Source organism: Oncorhynchus masou, chromosome 22 (genome assembly GCF_036934945.1).
Source record: "Oncorhynchus masou masou isolate Uvic2021 chromosome 22, UVic_Omas_1.1, whole genome shotgun sequence".
Taxonomy (NCBI): Eukaryota; Metazoa; Chordata; class Actinopteri; order Salmoniformes; family Salmonidae; genus Oncorhynchus; species Oncorhynchus masou.
The window spans coordinates 26099033-26120684 of record NC_088233.1 but is presented as its reverse complement, the minus strand read 5'-3'; the positions used below and the strand labels follow the sequence as shown (position 1 = coordinate 26120684).

Below are 21652 nucleotides of genomic sequence, written 5' to 3'. Positions count from 1 at the left end.
TTTCTCTCTCTCTTTCTTTCTCTCTCTCTATTGCTCTCTCGCTCTCTTTCTCTCACTCTCTGTTTCTCTTTCTTGCCTTTATCCCTACTCTATTCTTCTCTCATCATCTCTAATGGGATAGTCAGATTAAGCAGTTAAGGGAACCCTCTTTTCTAAGTATGTAGTGATGGAACACAAAATGTAGTTAACATTTATTTAACATTTGCCTCAAGTTTACAGTCAAAAAGGGTTGGAATAAAGTCTAAATACTCCATTTACTGGACTGCCAAGTGAATACAAATATTGACTTTATCTGACAGCTCTGGGACTTGACTTAAAATGCTGCCTCAGATAGCAAGACCCTGTCAACAACCGATCTAAGTCTCCAAAATACACCATCTGTTCGATTAAACAGACTTTGAATTCCCCGCCTCTGAGGGAATTCAGTTTTTTTACTCACCATCTGTTGGCTGTCGAAGTAACCCTGGGCCACCTTGTCATGACAACCTGCTAGGCAACAAGCATCACTACAGAGATACCAGAGAACTTATTGCATGACCTGAACTTATAATGTCCTCTATGTATTTAGCCACTGATCATCTCACATTAGGCAAGTCAGTTAAGAACAAATTCTTAACTGTGGGGAAACTGCCTTGTTCTGGGGCAGAACAACATATTTTTACTTTGTCAGCTCAGGAATTTGATCTTGCAACCTTTCGGTTATTGGCCCAACACTCCAACCACTAGGCTATTTGCCACCCCATATTTTATATTTAACTCTAGATACTCAATCTAATCCAGCCTCCTTCCTCACCCTCACAATATGAGGACTGTCATGTCTTGTTATGTCTGTCTGCTGGTCTTTTTGTCTCTGTCTCTCATTCTTGTTCTACATTCTGTCATTTCTCTTGATTCTCTCTCTCTGCTGGTCTTTTTAGGTTAATTCCTCAGCTGTTCTACATCTTAACTAGCTCTTTCACTCTTCACACCTGTTCTCTCTTCCCCTCTGATTAGGTCTCATTTCTTTCTCTGTTCCTGCTACTTTCAGTGTCTGATTCTTGTTTGTGTTTTTTGATGCCAGAAGCAAGCTGTCATCTCGTTTGCTTCCAAGTCTGCCTGGCTGAAGCACACTATACTGTTCTTTTTGTTCCCTGACAACGTTGGAAGAGGATTTATGCCATTCCTGTATTTTCATTCTCAAGTTCATAACAGAAGAATCAGACCAAGAATGGACCCAGCGGCCCGGACCCTTTTCATGAATAGGCAGACATGAGGAGGAACTCAACATTGAGACCCTGGCCGTCCAAGTCTCTGACCTCACAAGACAGGTTCACCAACTCCACCTCGATCCACCGCCCACTTCCAGGGTTTCCGAGTCTCCGGAGCCCAGGATCAACAACCCGCCAGTTACTCTGGGGAGCCCACTGAGATTCCTCACTCAGTGTGATGTGGTGTTCTCTCTCCAGCCCAACAGACTAGCAATTACCGGACGGGCGCGTGAGTGGGGCACGGCAGTCTGGGAGGCAAGTGTATTAACCAGTATCAGAACTTTAAGGAGGAGATGATACGGGTTTTTGACCGTTCTGTTTTTGGCGAGGAGGCTTCCAGGGCCCTGTCTTCCCTATGTCAGGGGAATAGATCCATAACTGATTATTCTATTGGTTTCGCACTCTCGCTGCCTCTAGTGACTGGAACGAGCCGGCTTTGCTCGCCGTTTTCTGGAGGGTCTCCACGTCGAGGTTAAGGATGAGATCCTCTCCCGGGAGGTTCCTTCCAGTCTGGACTCCTTAATAGCTCTATTCGCATAGAGCGACGGTTTGATCTTCGTCGCCGAGCTCGTGGAAAGGAGCTCACGTTTTCCCCTCTCCACATCACTGCCACCTGCCGCTTCACTGCCACCCTCCTCCGCCGGCTCGGATGCTGAGCCTATGCAGCTGGGGGTATTCGCATCGGAGAATCACCATCGCCTCTCTCTACTGCGGCTCCGCTGGTCATTTTGTCACCTCATGTCCAGTAAAAGCCAGAGCTCATCAGTAAGAGGAGGGCTACTGGTGAGCGCAACTACTCTCTGCCTCTCCTTCTCTTCACGCACTTTATCCTTCCGGTCCATCTCCGCTGGCCCGGTTCATCTGCTTCCTGCAGTCTTGATAGACTCTGGGGCGGATCATCTCTCGGGAACATGATATTCCTCTCAGACAGTTAGGGGAGCCCAGGGCCTTGTTCGCTTTAGATGGTAGTCTCTCCCAAGATTCAGCGTGGAGACGCTGCCTTTAACCCTCACTGTCTCTGGTAATCATAGCGAAACCATTTCTTTTTAAGTTCACCTTTTACACCTGTTGTTTTGGGTCATCCCTGGCTAGTGCGCTGTCATAACCCTTCTATTAATTGGTCTAGTAATACTATCCTATCCTGGAATGTTTCTTGTCATGTAACCTGTTTAATGTCTGCTATCCCTCCTGTTTCCTACTGCGCACGGTGTTCAGTCGTTCCAAGGCCACTTCTCCCTCCACACCGGTGTATGACTGTAGTATTGATCTCCTTCCGGGAACTACTCCCCGGGGTAGATTATATTCTCTGTCGGCTGTCTCGAGGATTATTTGTCGGTTTCGCCTGACGCCGGTACCATAGTCTCCTTCCTCCCCGCCGGAGCGGGATTTTTTTTTTGTTCAGAAGAAGGACGGGTCCCTGCGCCCATGCGTGGATTATCGAGGGCTGAATGACATAACAGTTAAGAATCGTTATCCGCTTCCTCTTATGTCTTCAGCCTTCGAGATCCTGCAGGGAGCCAGGTTTTTCACCTGCCTACCATCTCGTGCGCATCAGGGAGGGGACGAGTGGAAGACGGCGTTTAACACTCCGTTAGGGCACTTTGAATACCGGGTTCTTCCTTTCGGCCTCTAACGCTCCAGCTGTCTTTCAGGCACTAGTTAACGACGTCCTGAGAGACATGCTGAACATTTTGTTTTCGTTTACATGGACGATATCCTGATTTTTTCACCGTCTCTCTCGATTCATGTTCAGCACGTGCGACGCGTCCTCCAGCGCCTTTTGGAGAACTGTCTTTATGTGAAGGCTGAGAAGTGCACTTTTCATGCCACCTCTGTCCCTTTTCTCGGTTCCGTTATTTCCGCTGAGGGCATTAAGATGGATCCCGCTAAGGTCCAGGCTGTCATTGATTGGCCCGTTCCTAAGTCACGCGTCGAGCTGCAGCGCTTTCTGGGCTTCGCTAATTTCTACCGTCGTTTCATCCGTAATTTCGGTCAGGTGGCAGCTCCTCTCACAGCCCTTACTTCTGTTAAGACGTGCTTTAAGTGGTCCGTTTCCGCCAGGGAGCTTTTGATCTTCTTAAGAATCGTTTTACATCCGCACCTATTCTTGTTACACCTGACATCTCTAGACAGTTTGTTGTTGAGGTTGTCAGAGGTGGGCGTGGGAGCCATTCTTTCTCAGCGCTCTCTCTCTGACGGCAAGGTCCATCCTTGTTTTTTCTCATCATCGCCGTCAGAACGTAACTATGATGTTGGCCGAAGCCATCCGCTAGCCCTAGGCGAATGGCGACAGTGGTTGGAGGGGGCGACTAGGTTCCTTTTGTCGTTTGGACTGACCATAGGAACCTTGAGTACATCCGTTCAGCCAAACGACTTAATGTCAGGCTCGTTGGGCTCTGTTTTTCGCTCGTTTCGAGTTTGTTATTTCTTATCGTCCGGGCTCAAGAAACACCAAACCTGATGCTTTATCTGTCTCTTCAGTTCTTCTGAGGTCTGATGGGATTCTCCCTGAGGGGCCGGGTTGACTGTCTGGGGAATTGAGAGGCATCTCGCTCACACTTAGCTTGTCCTAGGAATCCAGTTAAGAACAAATTCGCCAGCGTTTCTGGTTACGCGGTCGACTGTGCACAGAGGAAATCTGGCAATCCTTGTTCAGACCATTCCCATTCCCTCTCGACCGTGGTCTCACAGCTTTAGATTTTATCACCGGACTGCCTTCATGTACGGTTGTCAGATTCTCTCGATTCCCTTCTGCTCTCAGATCATTTCGGAGAATGGCCGAATTCATGGCCTTCCGTCTGACATCGTTTGACAGAGGTCCGCAGTTCACGTCTAGTTTTACCCGTTTGATTGGGGCCACCCGGCTTTCATCCCCATATACTGTTATATTTAACCCTAGTCTTGGTAGCTCCCCTGGGCAGTATCTAATCAGCCTCGGGTACCAGCCTCCGCTGTTCTCATCTCTCGCCGAGTCCTGCGTCCCCTCCGCTCAGGCTTTTGTCCAGCGTTGCGAGCGCACCTGAGGACACTTTGCAATGGCACATGTGCTGTCTGGCTCTCCACTGTAAGACAGCTTCTCTGTCATTGGCGTTCGTATTTCAGGTCATTAACTGTGACTGCATGTTCACCCGGTCTTCCATGTCTCCTCCCCCATGCACCCATCTACAGGGTTCGTAAGATTTTGGACATGCGTTTGGTCATCAGTACCTAGTGGATTGGGAGTAACGGTAAGTTGTTCCTCTCTCGACGTGCTGGACCGTTCGCTGATCGATGATTTCCTCCGTTGCCGCCAGGTTTCCTCCTCGGAGTCGCCAGGAGGCGCTCTGTCTGTCATGTCTTGTTATGTCTGTTCCTGGCTGTCTCTCATTCCTGTCTGTTCTCTCTTCCCCTCTCTCTATTTCTTTCTCTGTTCTGCTTCCACCTTGTCCTGTCCTGTCGGAGTCTGCCTGGCTGCATCCTGCACTATACTGGCTGTATTTTCATTAAAGAACTCTGTTTTCTGTTCTGTCTCTCTCATAACAGAGGACTGTGGCACATGTGCTGATCATATAATGTACATCTATAGCTTCTCCAAACATGTGACTGTTTGCATATTAAAGCTCTGTCTGTGGCTCTGTCTGTCTCTCTCTGTGGCTCTGTCTGTCTCTCTCTGTGGCTCTGTCTGTCTCTCTCTTACACAGTGCCGGCATCATGCCTAAGCAAGTGGAGGTGAGGATGCATGAGAGTCATCTGGAGCCCATAGAGGCCAGGCCCAGGAACAAATGTATCAGCTGCTTCTCTTCTCTCTTCAAGAACCTGCTGCTCACACTCACTGTGCTCGGTCAGTACTATTGTCAGCTGTTTTACCAAGCACACAATCACAATCTCTCTCTCTCTCTCTCTCTCTCTCTCTCTTCTCTCTCTCTCTCTCTCTCTCTCTCTCTCTCTCTTCTTCTCTCTCTCTCTTCTGTCTGTTTGTGTCTTCCTGTTTGCCTGCATGTCTGCCTATCCATATACTGTATAATGACAAAGATGAATTTCTTACTTGATATATCAGAGCCCATGATGTGTCTCAAACACCTCTTGAGACACCAACGGTTTAACGTTGAGGCAGAGAAAAAGACAAGCATGGGGTGGGTTACACACAAGGCAATTCCGACAGATGACACGGTTCAGTATTCTGGCCAGATGTGCTCTGTCCTGCTATGTTAGTGGCCAGGGCAATGGAGAGGAGAGGAGCAGCCATCTGTGCTGGCCCAGCAAGCCAGGTGGCAGGTGCCCTGATCCTCCCTAGCCCAGTACCACCTGGTGCCCCCTCACCACCACCACCTGGCACCCTCCCTTCCCTTATGTGTAGAGTGAGCCATAGATAGATATAGACTCTGATTATGGATTTATCTGCAGCTCAGGTCATGTGGTCAGGAACAACTCCTGGCCCTAGTCATGTGTAATGTGAGGACATAGCAGGGAAGGATATGATAGTCATTTACTATAATGGAATGATGGGCAGAGTGGTAGTGATGCTAAAAATACCCTTTTTGTTTCAGGTCACAGCGGTTTTGTTTGCATTCAGTGGTTTTATGTGTGTTCAAATGAACACGTGCGTGAAAATAAATGAGTGTGTGTGTGTATCTGTGGGTGTGTCTGTATGTATGTGCGTGCGTGCGCGCATGTGTATTCATAACATACAGACCATTTGGCAGAACACCTTCATAGCGGCTCCCTTAGTGGCATCAATAATCTGCCATTTTGGAAATTGCATAAGGGCTTGGATGAGGGGTTGGGATGGGGTTAGGGATGTAGGATGCTCCATGCACAGGAAAACAAATGCCTTCCTCCAGCAGGTGTGCAGCACCAGTAGGGTGAGGTTACATTTCTGAAGCTGTGCGTGAATGTAAAACAGCTGACAGATATCTGTGAGATTAAAAGGCTTGAATTGCCCCTCTCAGGGCCTGTGATCTTTGGCAGGGATCTAGCAGCAGAGGAAGTGCAGCCTACAGGGGGTGAGGGGTGGGGGCTTGGGTCTGGGCCTAGCCTTGTCAAGCTTGAGCTGGACAGAGAGAGAGACAGAACCGGGGACAGGGACAGGGACTGACCACAGGGCCAGTGTGCAGACGGGACTGCAGGGGGCAGGAGCATTCAGAGTTCAGCTCTCTCTCTGGGGCACAGGGGGAGGGGGGTTGGGGTGGAAGGACACGGATAGAGAGTTTGGGGTGTTGGGGGACCAGGGTATAGTTTCCATCTAGCATACATGTAGATTGGATTTGGGAAGTGGGTTAGGGATGTTTTCCAAGGTTGAACCATGGGAAGCAAAGGAGGTCTGATGGGGTTGAGGGCACATGGTGATAGAGTCAGGGCCATTGTAGGATCAGAGGAGTGTGTTATTGTTTTCCTCAGGACTCCCCTTGCTTATAGGCCTACTCCATATACTGGAGTATAGTGAGAGTGATATTATCATACCCTGATGCTAACTGAGTGTTCCTAGAAAACCTGATTCAGAGGGAATAGAGATGCTCCTCTCCCTGTCTGAAGCTCTGACTCCTCCTCTGTCTTCAAAGAGACCCGCTCTTAATCCTCTATCAGACTCTATCAGCCTGTCTCACACTGGGACTCAATTCTGTCTCCCCCATCCACACCTACCCATTGGCCCCTACACATGCAATCCACAGCCTCTCATAACCAGATCCAGACTGATAAATTAATACGCAACGAGAAGCAGCAATTTAAGGCAGACCTATGAAAATTAAATATTGTTATTGTTTGTTAATATTCCTATAGATGCCTTTATATCATAAGCAAGTCTTATTTGGAAATTATTCTCATTATCGCCAAAATCTCTCTGCACAGTTTTACAGCATGTTTTCTAAATGGAGAAAGTCCTTATCACCCCAGACCTTCTCACAAGGGAGCCAGACACAGCACTTGTGGGTCACTTCCAAATCCCACCTGTTCTTAACTCCTTGGCCCCTGAGTTAGGGACCTAATGCCTTTCCTGCACTAGGGTAATCATGAACACTGTGGCACACAACCTCCTCACTACTGCTTTCTCTCCCTCTGCAGTGGTCTCTGTATCTGGTCACGATGTAGTATTGGTTCCCCTCTCCTCTTATGGTGTCTCTCTCATTCCTCTGGCTGCAGGCATAGGGGATTCCCTCTGTATCTATTAGTATTCTTTCACACCCTTCCCCCCTCTCATTCTCCAGGTGTGATTATGGGGGCTGTGTCTGGGATGCTGCTTCGTTATGCCTCTCCCATCCACCCAGACATTGTCATGGTGATCGCTTTCCCTGGAGACATCCTGATGAGGATGCTGAAAATGTTGATCCTGCCTCTCATCATCTCCAGTTTAATCACAGGTATAGTACAGTCATAGGTTCAATATAGGAGAGAAAACTACTGTTTTTAAATATAGTTTGTTCAGTTTATTATTTATTAGTATCAATCATCATCTTTCACTTTTAGCACTTCAAAGTAACTTAATAGGCCGATACTTATTCCATACTGCTATAACAACACATATTCAATCTGAAAGAGGAAAAATGCCAGGTTTAGAAGTGCTTGTTTTGGCTGTAGGTCTGGCTGGTCTAGATGCCAAGTCTAGCGGTCGCCTGGGAACAAGGGCTATGGTCTACTACATGTCCACCACGGTGATTGCCGCTGTGCTGGGAGTCATCCTGGTGCTGGCCATCCACCCCGGAAACCCCAAGATGAAAGAGCAGCTGGGAGATGGCCAAAAACATGATGATGTGTCCAGCCTGGATGCCTTCTTTGACCTCATCAGGAACCTATTTCCTGAGAACCTTGTACAGGCCTGCTTCCAACAGGTAAAATACACTACAACACCCACATTTATTTAACGAGGTGAGTCAATTTTTAGCAAATGTTTTTAACAACAATGGCCTGGATGAGAGAGTCAATAAGGGCCTGGATGAGAGAGTCAATAAGGGCCTGGATGAGGCAACCCCAGAACAAGTCTTATGAAGACTACAATGACTTAAATGTTTTTGTATTTACATCCTTAGCCCCTTGTTACCAAAAGTTAAGATAGGTTGAGATGTAAGATATTAAGGACTTGTCTGTGTTCTCTTGTCCCACCTCAGATCCAGACAGTCACTAAGAAGGTGGAGAAGGTGATTGAGGAGGACGTCAATGCCACCACCACCCTGGAGGGGCTCCTGTCCAACGCCACCAAGGAACCTGAGTTCATCATCAAGAAGACCCTCCAGTTTAAGAGTGGCATGAACGTGTTAGGTATGGTGGCTTCTCTTTTGGACCAGGCTGCAATTGTTTCTACAACCGCCCAACTGAAAGGAATTGTGCATATAACACTTTTAAAATTGTCTTTACTTATTTGTCTGAGAATAAACCAGTGCATAACATATAGTATCACACTTTAAGTGATCCCTGGGTGGAGCTAATTCTGTCTCACGAACTGTAGCAGATTTTTATTCATCATAAAAACAACTTCTCAATTCACTATGATCTTCTGTCTTCATATCTCTCCATGAGCCCAATTTACTCTACTCATTCCCAGCTGTGATTCCCTATCCTGACTGACTGCAGGTGTGATTGGCTTCTTCATTGCCTTTGGCATTTGCATGGGGAAGATGGGAGAGAGGGCCAAGCTCATGCTGGAGTTCTTCAACATCCTCAACGAGATTGTTATGAACTTGGTCATCATGATCATGTGGTAAGAGATCTTTAGCCTTTCAAGCCCATTCCATATGGACCTACGGTAGCCATAAAAACTAGAGGAGGCTGATGGGAGGAGTTATTGGAGAATAGGCTCATTGGGTGGCAGATAGTTCATTGGGTGGCAGGTAGCATAGCGGTTAGAGTGTTGGGCCAGTAACCGAAAGATTGCTGATTCGAATACCTGAGCCATCAAGGTGACAAATATGTCGATGTGTTCTTGAATAAGGCACTTATCCCCTTATTTGCTCCAGGGTGCCGTGCTACTAAAACAACACATTTCAATGCACCTATCTGGTGTATGTGACAAATAAACATGTCTTTTTTATTGTAATGGCTGGAATGGAATCAATAGAACGGAGACAAGCATGTTTGATGTGTTTGTTACCGTTCCATGAATTCCTTTCCAGACAATATAACGAGCCCGTCCTCATATAGGTCCTCCCACCAGGCTCCTCTGATAGAAACATGAGTATTTTTATGATTGCGTTTGGTAATCCGGTATATATTGTAGACGTTGACTAAGAAGGATACCTCTTTCTCTTCAGAGTGTATACAGTGTTAAACACAGGAGGCTGCTGAGGGAAGGACGGCTCATAATAATGTCTGGAATGGAGTGAATGGAATGGTATCAAACAGATGGAAACCATGTGTTTGATGTGTTTGATACCATTCCATTTATTCCGTTCCAGACATTACTGTGAGCACGTCCTCCCCAATTATGGTGCCACTGGCCGCCTGTGGTGTTAAACCTCTTCTCTGCCCCTAGGTACTCTCCCTTCGGTATCTGCTGCCTGATCTGTGGTAAGATCATCTCCATTGATGACCTGGAGGTGGTTGCTAGGCAATTGGGGATGTACATGGTTACTGTAATTGTTGGCTTGATCATCCATGGAGCCATCTTCCTGCCCGCCATCTACTTTGCCATTGTCAGGAAAAACCCCTACACCTTCTTCATGGGCATATTCCAGGCCTGGATCACTGCCCTAGGGACAGCCTCCAGGTAAGGGCCACAACGTTGGACGCATCAAACTATTTACACTATTTACATCTCGCTGCTGTCACTAAATCTACAGGTAACTTTTCATAGACATAGAAATATTATAAAATTAGTAATATCTTTCATATTACATATGCAGACTGAACATTGTGGAATAATGAATGCAACACCGTGACTCTCTCATACTGTAGCTGTGTTTGTCTCTGTCAGTGCTGGGACACTGCCTGTCACCTTCCGTTGTCTGGAGGAAAACTTGGGAATCGATAAGAGAGTCACCCGTTTCGTGCTCCCAGTCGGGGCCACCATCAACATGGACGGAACCGCCCTCTATGAGGCCGTGGCGGCCATCTTTATTGCCCAGATGAACAACATCTATCTGGATGCTGGTCAGATCGTCACTGTCAGGTACAGACTGCCATAAAACATACAGTGCCTTCAGAATGTATTCATACCCCTTGACTTATTCCACATTTTGCCGTATTACAGCCTGAATTTAAGATGGATTAACTCGATTTTGTTTCTCACCCAACTACACACAATACCCCATAATGACGAAGTGAAAACATGATTTAATACATTTTTGCTAATTTATTGAAAATTAAAACCAGAAATATCTCATTGACATAAGTATTCACACCCATGAGTCAATACATGTTAGAATCACATTTTGGTAGCGATTACAGCAGTGAGTCTTTCTCTGTAAGTCTCTAAGAGCTATGCACACCTGGATTGTACAACATTTTTTCAGTTTTACTTTAGTGCCGTATTGCAAACGGGATGCATATTTGGGAATATTTGTATTCATTCATGGAGAAATCTCTGAGCGGTTTCCTTCCTCTCCGGCAACTGAGTTAGGAAAGACGCCTGTATCTTTGTAGTGACTGCGTGTATTGAAACAACAAACAAAGTGTAATTAATAACTTCAACATGTTCAAATGGATATTCAGTGTCTGCTTTAAAAAAAATGTTTTTACCCATCTACCAATAAGTGCCTTTCTTTGCGAGGCATTGGAAAACCTCCCTGGTCTTTGTGGTTGAATCTGTGTTTGAAATTCACTGCTCGACTGAGGGACCTTAGAGATAATTGAATGTGTGGTGAGGTAGTCATCATAGTCAGAGATGAGGAAGTCATCATGTTAAACACTATTATTGCACACAGAGTGAATCCATGCGACTTAGTATGTGACTTGTGAAGCACATTTCTACTCCTGAACTTTTTTAGGCTTTTGCCATAACAAAGGGTTTGAGTACTTATTTAATGTTTTTGTTAATTTATAACAATTCTAAAAATATAATTCTACTTTGACATTATGGAGTATTGTGTGTAGGCCAGTGACATAATATCACGCTAAATTCAGGCTGTAACATAACAAAATGTGGCTGTGAATTCTTTTCTGATCAGGGTGGGAATTTCACTGCCTACCTTATCAATTTAATAAGTAGTTATGGAAATTTCAGCAAATTTAGGGGACACTGTTATTCAAAGACACTTATGGTTACCATACATAGTTATGTGTTTGTGGATTAGGCAGGAATTGAGTACTCATCCTCAGGGATGCCAGTCCAAAATATCCTGAATCCCCATATTATTATTACAGTGACACCAACTCACTCTGAACGTGCTTCATGAAGTAACTGTACCCATTAGCCTCAAGTGCAGTTTGGTTAATAGACACAGTGCTTGGCCTTTGGACTTTTAAATTTAATCTGAAGAGCAGTTTAACCATGAACTGGTTTCTCTCCTGTCTATCTTTCTCCCCATGCAGTCTGACAGCGACCCTGGCCAGTGTTGGTGCGGCCAGTATTCCCAGTGCTGGACTGGTGACTATGCTTCTGATCCTCACTGCAGTGGGCCTGCCAACTCAGGACATCAGCCTGCTGGTTGCTGTTGACTGGCTCCTGTGAGTGGATCTGCATTGCTAGTGATTCAGAACCAAGTTAATGTAGTCATATGTATTCAAAGTCAAGGAGCTGATTGTGGGGATGGCAGGTAGCCTAGTGATTAAAGTGTTGGACTAGTAACCGGAAGGTTGCAAGATCAAATCCCCAACCTGACAAGGTAAACATCTGATGTTCTACCCCTTAACAAGGCATTTAACCCACTGCTCCTAGGCCGTCATTGAAAATAAGAATTTGTTCTTAACTGCCTTGCCAAGTAAAATAAAATTGTGTATACAGGATATATACCATGCTCTCAGTTAAAGCTGATTCTTTTCTTACCCCAATCCATCCCGTTTTCTGATCTCCACACAACACTTTGGTGTATTCCCACCAATTCCTTTTTTTCCTATCCCAGGGACCGGTTCCGTACCTCAGTGAACGTGGTGGGAGACTCATACGGCGCGGGCATCGTGTACCACCTGTCCAAGGCTGAGCTGGACGAGCTGGACGCTACACATGGCAAGTCAGATGACATTGAGATGATGAACAAGACCTCATCCTACTATGATGACCTCAAGAACCACCACGAAAACAACTCCAACCAGTGCGTCCAATATGCCGCTCACAATTCAGTAGTGGTAGATGAGTGCAAGGTACAATTCATGCTTGCTGACATAGAGACTGGTATATAGCTGCCTAACATGCTGCATGCTGCACTGCAACTTTTCTTTTCTCTCTTTCATTTTGCATGTTTGTTTGATGCCATTGTAAATACATACACAGTTATTTTAAGAAGAAACAGAAAAATATAAAAAAATACATGTGTATATATTTCCGTGTGAATTCGCTTGGAATATCAGCTTTTGTGCAATGTTTATAAGAATACATTCTAAACTTGCAGCATTTTTTTCTGTTTTTGTAAATACCACAAACAGCTTATGTAAATACCCAAATAATTGCAAACCAGAAAACATGCACCCACAAATATGAGAGTGTCTCTCACCAGTGGAAATCCAAATGAGTGGGCTTACCCTAATGCCCCCTCCCGCCACCACCTCCCCCACTCACCACCCGGCCTCATTCCCTCCCTTTCAACCTGCTGGGGTTGGATCTGAGAGAGAGGGAAAGCCATCTAAGCTGCGCATGCAGGTTTCACCACTATCTCCTTCCCCAAATCCCTTGTCAAATGATGTGGTTTAGGCTCTTTCTCCGGGCTACTTCAGAGGCTGTGCCGTTATTCCTGCTGCTTTCTAGGCTTCGTTATTGAATTTGTGATCAAATTAGACTTCATATGAGAAAACACTGTAGATGTGCATTCTCTTCGTACTCTGTTATATCCATTAAAATGACTTAAATTTCTCTGTCTAACTGGATCATTTTAAAGGGATGTCATATAATTGCAGTGAGAGTGATACAGTGCTTCATTAGCACTGCATTTTATGACTGAGCCCTGGCACCCTCCAGACCGGGACTGAGTCATTCTCAGTCTTTAGAGATGAGATGCTTTTGCATTTTCAGACCAGTTATTCTTGCTCATTGTGAGAAATCTTGTGAAAATGGAAGATACAATGTAGCTCACGCATAATCTGAAACAGTAACACTTTGATTCCACTGTTTGAATAGATCAAGGCCATTGGCTGCTATGATGTGGTGGAATTTGGGCTGCTTATTTTGTAGAGCAGCGAGCCCTGCTTTCAAAGGGCCTACTGATGAACCCATTCATTTATTACAGGATCAAGGGTGTTGCCTAGCAACACGGAGGCCCTTGTACTCCAATGGTCTGACCACAACAATATACTGTATTCTGACAGTTTTGTATCCATCCATTAAGCTAGCGAAGCATGGTACAAAGGCTGTTTCTTCCAATGTTTTCTCTCTTTATTTTCTTGTGTGTGTTGGGTGTACATTAACTAACTCAAATAACTTTTCTAACATTTAACCAAAGACACAAACCATTGTAGAACGCCTTGCAAAATAACTTGTACAGACTAAAACATAACATTGCACTCATTTTGTAGTATTTTGTACCTTGTTTCATTTGTATCTGTTTTTGTATTTATAACATTTTATATACCGATCTTCTATTTTAATTTAATCACTCTGTTTTCGCAGAGCATTTTCCTGTACAGCAAGAAACACACATTGTAGCGTAGGCAAGGTTTAAAACATTTGTAATTTCAATTAAAAAAATTCAGACTGGATTTGATTAATGTTTCCAGGGGTTGGAACCAAAATCATTTTCCAATCGTTTAGTTATGAACAGAACCATTATTTGTTTCGTTCTGTTCCACTCTGACCTGCAAAATAAAGTTCTGAACCAGTTCAAACCCAAATAAAGTACCGGTTTATAGCGTTCCTTTCTGTTAATTTTTAAACCTGTATTTTTTTTATCGTTAGCTCTACATTGAATTACTTCATCAATCAGTGCAAATAGATCAGCTTGCAATAGAGCGGGCAACCTATAGACTTGTTTACATGCTCGATAACAAGTGTAGGGTGTGAGATGCAACTGGAATTTTGCGATTGGGTAGAGAGTGAGAGAGGGTGGAGGAGGAGGCTTGGCTTTAAGTGCTGGGCATCTTGTTATGACATGCATTATCTAAATTAGGCCCATGGAATTATACATATGGTGGAGCGGCTTCTATGGAGGAACTTTGAATGTCTTTAAACATTCGAGAGTTGGCTTAATGTTGGACCAGAGCTAGCTAGCTAACAAGCTTGTGTATGCAGAGCGGCACCAGAATTAAAAATACTTAGTTAATAAATCCAATGTGAAGAATGATAACTATATTATCTGTAACGAGCATGGAAACGTTTCCAGGTTGCGCAGAGGTCTAAGGCACTGCACTGGTGTGCTAGAGGCGTCACTACACACCCGGGTTCGATTCCAGGCTGTGTTGCAGGTGGTCGTGAACGGGAGACCCATGAGGTGGCGCACAATTGGCCCAGCGTCTTGTCCTTGTCCCATCACGCTCTAGTGACTCCTTGTGGCAGGCCAGGCGCATGCACCCTGACTTTGGTTGCCAGCTGTACGGTGTTTCGTCCAACACATTGGTGCAGCTGGTTTTTGGGTTAAGCAAGCCGTGTGTCATGAAGCAGTGTGGCTAGTCGGGGTCATGTTTCGGAGGACTTATTGCTCTCGATATTTGCGCCTCCCAAGTCCATATGGGAGTTTTAGCAATGGGACAAGACTGTAACTACCTTATTAACCAGTTCCCATGCTTTAAAATAACGGTTCTGTTCCAGAACAGAGTACTTTAGTTCCCGGTTCTGATTATTTTCCTCAGTCATTATTATTTATTCATTTATTCGGGTTTCTGTTCTGTTCCCTAAATCAATTCCAACCCCTGAATGTATCAACCCCTACAAAAATGTCTATTCATTATAATCCGCATAATAATTCACATTTCCTGCGGCTGAATCATTATTTTCCTGCTGTGAGAAGCAGGGTCAAATTAAGATCCTCTGTATTTCACTGCATGTAAAATGTGTGATTATATGCTGATTTCTCTCAGGTCAGTAAAAAGGTCTGGTGCTCGTTGTTAAGACATACCACCGTGATTCCATCAGCATGATCCTCAGTGATTGTCCAGGTCTTCCTGATACCTTCAGTATACACCTATCTGTTATACTGTGATCATTCATATCATTGGAGCACAGAACCAATTGTTTCATTATGATAGTCTTTCGTTGATATTTTGACACTTAAAACAATTAGAAAAGTACAATTTGAAAGTAAAAGCCTTTAAGTATATAATGTATGTGCAACCAAATGCAAACCAATTGATCAGAGTAGTTCTACAGTTCTTCTACTGTCTTTGCTCCACAGTATTCAGTCCAGGTCATGAAGCATACACTGTGCCTGTTTACATAGATGTGTAAACCTGCTGTTTAGATGTCCATGGTGATTGCTTTCAGGTAAAACCGACCACAAATGGCTCTACCGCTGCGGCGACCATGGCGGAGTGCATGCTTGTTGAGGAGGAACCCCAGAGAGGTGAATAAAGCCAGCACACAGATCCCCAGTTCCACATGCTTTCCTATCTGGTGAAAAAAAGAGTCATGCGAACAAAACTACTAATTGTCTTTTTTTATGTAGTTTTATTTCTTTTTTAAATGTTTTGTATTAGTTCCTACAGAGTTTCTAACCGTCTATCTGACTGACTAAGAGGACTAATACTAATTCACTTATCAGTGAGATGATAACAAAGGTATGTTTTACCTGTTAGAGCACTAATGTGTGCTTCATAGCAAACATTTGCACAACATAAATTATTCCTATAAATATATGCATCTATAAGAGTACTGCATTCAAAGCAGGGGGAAAGCAGGGGGAGGGTCAGAGTTTGGGGGAGTAACAATGGAACAACAGTCCTCCAGAATGTGATTGTAGCTGTGAGTTTGGTACTGGCAATTTGTCAGTCTAACAACAGACAATGTGTGGAAGATAAGAGTGTGAGTCATGCTAGGCTGAAGGAATGCCTGTATCAAACTTGACATTATTACACACGTCATTACTATTACCAATGATACCACAGTAGGCATCTGTTGAGCCCTGGCCCCTTTTTCCTCACAAGTTAACCTTTGACCTATACCTGACAGAGCCCATGTGACCTATCTGAGTGTCTTTATTACCTGATATTACCCACAATCCCCAGGGGGAATTAGGGTGGTGTTACTGTAGAATAGAGAGGCACAGACCTATAAGGGCAGGGTCTGCAACCTGAGCCTTACTCCACAAGCACATGTTCTCTGGAATTCAAAAGCACAAAACACAAACGAAACATGGAACCTCTCCTTCCCTTTTTATTGTAATATGTTCTATTTCTACTGTAAGGGAAAGGGACTTCTTGTCGATTCTAGCTTCTAGTGTGAGATTATATACTGTATGTGTGTGATTTGGGTGTGTGGCTGTGTGTGTATGTGTGGATGGGTTGGGGGTGAGAACATGACATATCTCCCCAGTTACTAATAGGGACCAAACAGGCATATAATCAATCAAGCCAGAAGCCTTTGAAAAACCTCCATGACTTATTGACGGTCATTTATATGGTCTTTCGGGGTTTCTTACTCTGTACACAGTCTATTTGTCTCCAAGTGAAGAATGTGTCTCATTACTCATTTTAACTCCTGCAAATTATATACCAAGAGGTGCATAAAGATCTCTTCACGCAATTACTGCAATGCCTCAAACAGAAACGTAAAGGTGAAATTTGTCCCCAGATACCAATATATCAATAGCTTCAGTTCAGGGATGTTTTTCATATAAATTAGTCCAAGTAGTGAAGTGTAGGAGGTATTTATCAGACCCTTCTCCCTTCTACTGAAGCTGTCAATTTGATTATCTGAGGCTAAAAATAATGAGAAATTGTGAAGGATCTAGCAAGATACGATAAATATCTTGATAAATATGACAAGTAAAAAATCAAGTTGTTCTAAAACTGAAAGTAAATGTAATACTGAGAAGTACAAATAGCACAATTGCAGCTTTGAGGATAAAAGAGTTATAGATAAAAAAATGTATCCCTTTTTGACACGGGTCTCTTTTCACATTTGACATTTGTAATTCGAATAACCCAATAAAGGGAAACTATACTCAGGCTGTAGCATTAACTCCTTGGCAGGGGAAGATACACTTTCACCAAGCCCTCAACATGTTTACCTGCTCATGAAAGAAAATAGGATATTGACACTTGCCTTTATATAGCACAACTTAAATATGAAAGCTTTGACTTTGAACACCGACTGTTTAACACCTTGATATTTTTTAAAGAGAAACATTTTTTGTATATCTTGCTATATGACAGAGACAAAGCTTCCCTTTACAACTATTACTAAGTAAGATACTTTAATTAAGGGATTATTTTTAGCCCACATAAATTTTCACATTTTTCCAACTTTACCATTCCAGTGACTCCAATTTTCTTGGCTTCCCTTAGTGCCTGAAAGTACAAACACACATATATTATCAAAGATGCCACAGAACAACCATAGAAGTCAAAAAAGTAAAACAGGTTGATAACTCACTGCACAACTAGTGGCCAGTTGGCAGTATTTACATCCCAACTATTTTTATCCACCCCAAGAGTGGGGTCTCCTTTGTGAGTAAACAACCTATTACCACAGACAATGACGACTGTTCTCAGATACCCTGAATGCTGCAGCTGTGTGTATCATTGGTCTCTTATTGTTACTAATGTATAGCAGTCATCTTGCTGCCTGAAAATGGCCACTACAAACATGGCAACAATCAGGTAGGAGAATTCTATCCCCCTAATGGAACCAAACTGGCTAAAAAGATAAACCCACACGAAGTTCTATCACTGGCTGCTAATCATTAATGCATGTATGTGATTGTATGAGAGACTTTTTGTGCAGGTGAGGCGTTCTGCAGGTGTGGATTTCTTTATCTGTGTCATGTCCTGCTCTATGGTCTAGTTTTGTTTATTTTGTTCAATGACAACCTTGCTTTGAAGATGTTATCTCCAAACTGTACAGTCAGTTTGACCGTTATAACAATGCCGATTAAAGTCACACTAGAAAACTTAACAAGCATTCATAGTGCAGCACACAGTCATTTAGTTACCTAAAATCTTTCTCAGTCAGAATATCAATGCCACGTTGCTTTTGAGCTTGTATAACAAAGTGTTCTTCTCTACGACACAGCACACAATGGTGTTCTGTTGTAAGAGCTGCATGGACACTGCCATCACACAAAGACACAATGCACAGACACACACACACACCCATGCCCGCACACACACATATGCACACACAAGTATGCACACTCGCATACATGCACAGACGCACACAACACATACACACATCTGACACTTGCATGCACACACACAATTAAACCTGGAATGTCACCACACACATTCTAACATGCAATGAGTGAGATGCTGAGCACAGCACTAAAAACCCCGATGGCACTAGGGCTAGGGCCTGACCTTTGACCTTGTGACCTTCAGGAACTTGTCCTCCAATAAGGAGAGGATGCAGACTAGTATGTTACCATAGGGATTGAGTGTTTGAACACTATTCTGTTCAAACTCACTGTTGTAGGAGCATGAAGTTAAAAATTAGGATATTTGTTTTGCACCACTATCTTAAAAGCATGATATTGAAGTGCCTCCTTGCACTTTGTGTACATATTGAGGGTAACAAATATTTTTTTATTTTTTTTTGGGGGGGGGGCGTTGACATGGTATGTAGGAATAGAGATTAATTGCTGTGACAGTTTTTTGTAATCCTCTAGAGAAACATGATCTATGTTCTGAATAAAAACAGATTAGTCAAAATGTCTAGAAAATAATGTGTAATAAATCGCTTATTTTTATTTGTTAATAGCTGTTAACTAGTTCTCACTTTGCTGCCACACATCAATATATGCATATCCTTTTTTGTATCTAATGTAAGCGTTTTGAATGTTTGTTCCATGGAGATATAAGTTATGTACATTCATTTTCATTGTGCATACATGTTCCAGAGATAACAATGATTCTGAGGTGCACAATGTTGAACTGGAAAGACAAATAGAAAGAGGATAAACTATCTGATTTAAAAAGGAGTCCATGTGGGGTGATGTGCTGTTTCTAAGTTGGTGAGATGTGGATGTTATCATGACTAGGTCTCCAGAGGAAGAGGAAAAGGTCAAATTTACTATTAACTAGTGAAACAAGTACAGCTTAGCTTGTTCATTATGACTAAAATAGCAAATCTGATCAGAATGTCTGGCCTAGCATCTAACAAAATATAGCTCCTCATGTGGTCACCCTGATCCTGTTCCAGGAATCTTCTAGACTTTCTACCAGAGAACACCACACTCACCATCAGTGTCCGCCTCCTGTCTTGTGCTTTATGCATCATATTGTAGTAACTACAAGACATAATTAAATACACCAAACAGTCAGATTTCATGTTTAGATTATTCCTCACAGATAGAGACAGTAACTGTAACGAGTCCCAGTGCCATATCCATACACTAGCCTCTGTCTATCCAGAACTATCAACCCACCAGCACCATTTCATAAACCTATCCACACACACATATTGGTAAATTTGCCTTTTTGCCTTTCTTCATTTTCATCACAATTGTTTGCACACACACAAACAAACCCAATATTGAGTAAAGAGGATGCTCAAATGGAAATGGGTTGGCACAGTATTTCTAAGGTGAGCCAGTATATCTTCAAGTCTGTATTCTGCAGAAGTCTCTGTGTTTCTGATAGGCTCCTCCTGAGTAGACCTGATAACCTTTCTCACTCCTGCCCTACCTTTCACTCCCTCGCTTACTGTTCTAGGATGTCCCTTATTTGTAAAGCTGTTGCTGTAATTTTGATGTAAAGGGAGAGATTATGTCTGGGGGACAGAATATTACAAAATAAAGACAAAAAATATCTGAATTATTTTCTTTACCAGATCTGTGGTATAAAAGTATGTTCATACATATCAATAAGTGTTGTACCATTGGTGTACATACGATTATGAAACTAATAAATGTTGATTCATAACTAAATGTTGTCTGTCCTTTTAGATTTTTTGATGAACACAATTTACAATGCTGACACTCACATTGAACTGTATATGTGCTACCTTCATTCAGTCTTCTTGACTATCAAGTGATCACTTGTCATGGCATACTGTACTGTACTCTGAGGATTGACTTCAGGTCAGTTGATTGACACACACACACACACACACACACACACACACACACACACACACACACACACACACACACACACACACACACACACACACACACACACACACACACACACACACACACACACACACACAATGAATAATTCACTGCAGCCTTTTGCTTTGGCTCTATTAGACCCCTGTCTCTGTGTTGCTTCTCCAATTAAACTTCAGTAATTATGTGCCCTTTCCCCACATCTCAGAGAGAGAGAGAAATAGACAGCCAAATAGAGAGAAATAGATTGACAGGGGGAACAAACCTAACACCAGCATAACAAAGGTGATTAATTCATATTATATTGGTGAAAATTGATAAATTGTATGGACACATTTACTTCATGTACAGTACTGTATTACTCTGCATTTATATAACAAACTGGACACCAAACACACAAAATGGAGGAGTAACAGAAAAAAAGAATAGGTGAGCACACCTGGTGTAAAGAGATCCAGACACTTCTCTATAAGCGTAGGACACACCTGCCTCACACATTCACCATGTTAAGTTTAATTATAAACGGGGTGGTTCGAGCACTGAATGCTGATTGGCTGACAGCCGTGGTATATCAGATTGTATTCCAAGGTTATGACAAAACACATATATTTAGTGGTAGAAAGAAGAGGAAGGGAAGCGCAACTAAGGTACACAATAGTACATTTTGGTAGACTAATTTTTACTGCTCCAATTCCGTTGGTAAACAGTTTATAATAGCAATAAGGTACCTGGGGTTTGTGATATATGGCCAATATACCACAGCTAAGGGCTGTGTCCAGGCACTCCGTGTTGTGTTGTACAGAAGAACAGCCCTTAGACGTGGTATATTGACCAAATAGCACACCTCCTCGTGTGTTATTGCTTAACCATAAAATTGCAGTGCAAACAACAGAAGTCAAACCAATATCATGACACACACAGTACTTATAGTTTAAAGTGATGAAGGAATTACAGATTGCAGGTGAGAACCAAAAGATCAGTTTCCAAACTGCTTAGAGAAAATCCTTACTCTTGTGTACTGTCAGTATGTGTGTGTGTTGCACAATGTGAATGGAATTTCAGCCATGTGTACTTTCACTTGTGCTTATGTCTCACAACTCCCCTAAAGGGAAAGTGTGTGTGTGTGTGTGTGTGTGTATAAAAGGCTGATCA

General features: G+C 43.3%; 1 protein-coding gene across 2 annotated transcripts in view; it reads left to right on the top strand.

Moving 5' to 3' along the window:
• LOC135509241 (excitatory amino acid transporter 2-like) overlaps positions 1 to 20317 on the top strand; it is a 69155-nt gene extending 48838 nt beyond the window's left edge. Inside the window, exons 2-11 of one of the 2 annotated variants that reach the window (XM_064929731.1) lie at positions 4928 to 5067; positions 7430 to 7582; positions 7800 to 8050; positions 8327 to 8477; positions 8790 to 8916; positions 9688 to 9921; positions 10129 to 10323; positions 11685 to 11819; positions 12215 to 12452; positions 15718 to 20317. In XM_064929731.1, coding sequence (XP_064785803.1) covers positions 4938 to 5067; positions 7430 to 7582; positions 7800 to 8050; positions 8327 to 8477; positions 8790 to 8916; positions 9688 to 9921; positions 10129 to 10323; positions 11685 to 11819; positions 12215 to 12452; positions 15718 to 15804 — 1701 coding nt within the window. In that variant the 5' untranslated portion in view covers positions 4928 to 4937 and the 3' untranslated portion in view covers positions 15805 to 20317. The remainder of the gene's footprint in view (positions 1 to 4927; positions 5068 to 7429; positions 7583 to 7799; positions 8051 to 8326; positions 8478 to 8789; positions 8917 to 9687; positions 9922 to 10128; positions 10324 to 11684; positions 11820 to 12214; positions 12453 to 15717) is intronic. The other variant, XM_064929730.1, reaches the window with a different exon arrangement.
• Positions 20318 to 21652: the final 1335 nt, after the last annotated feature.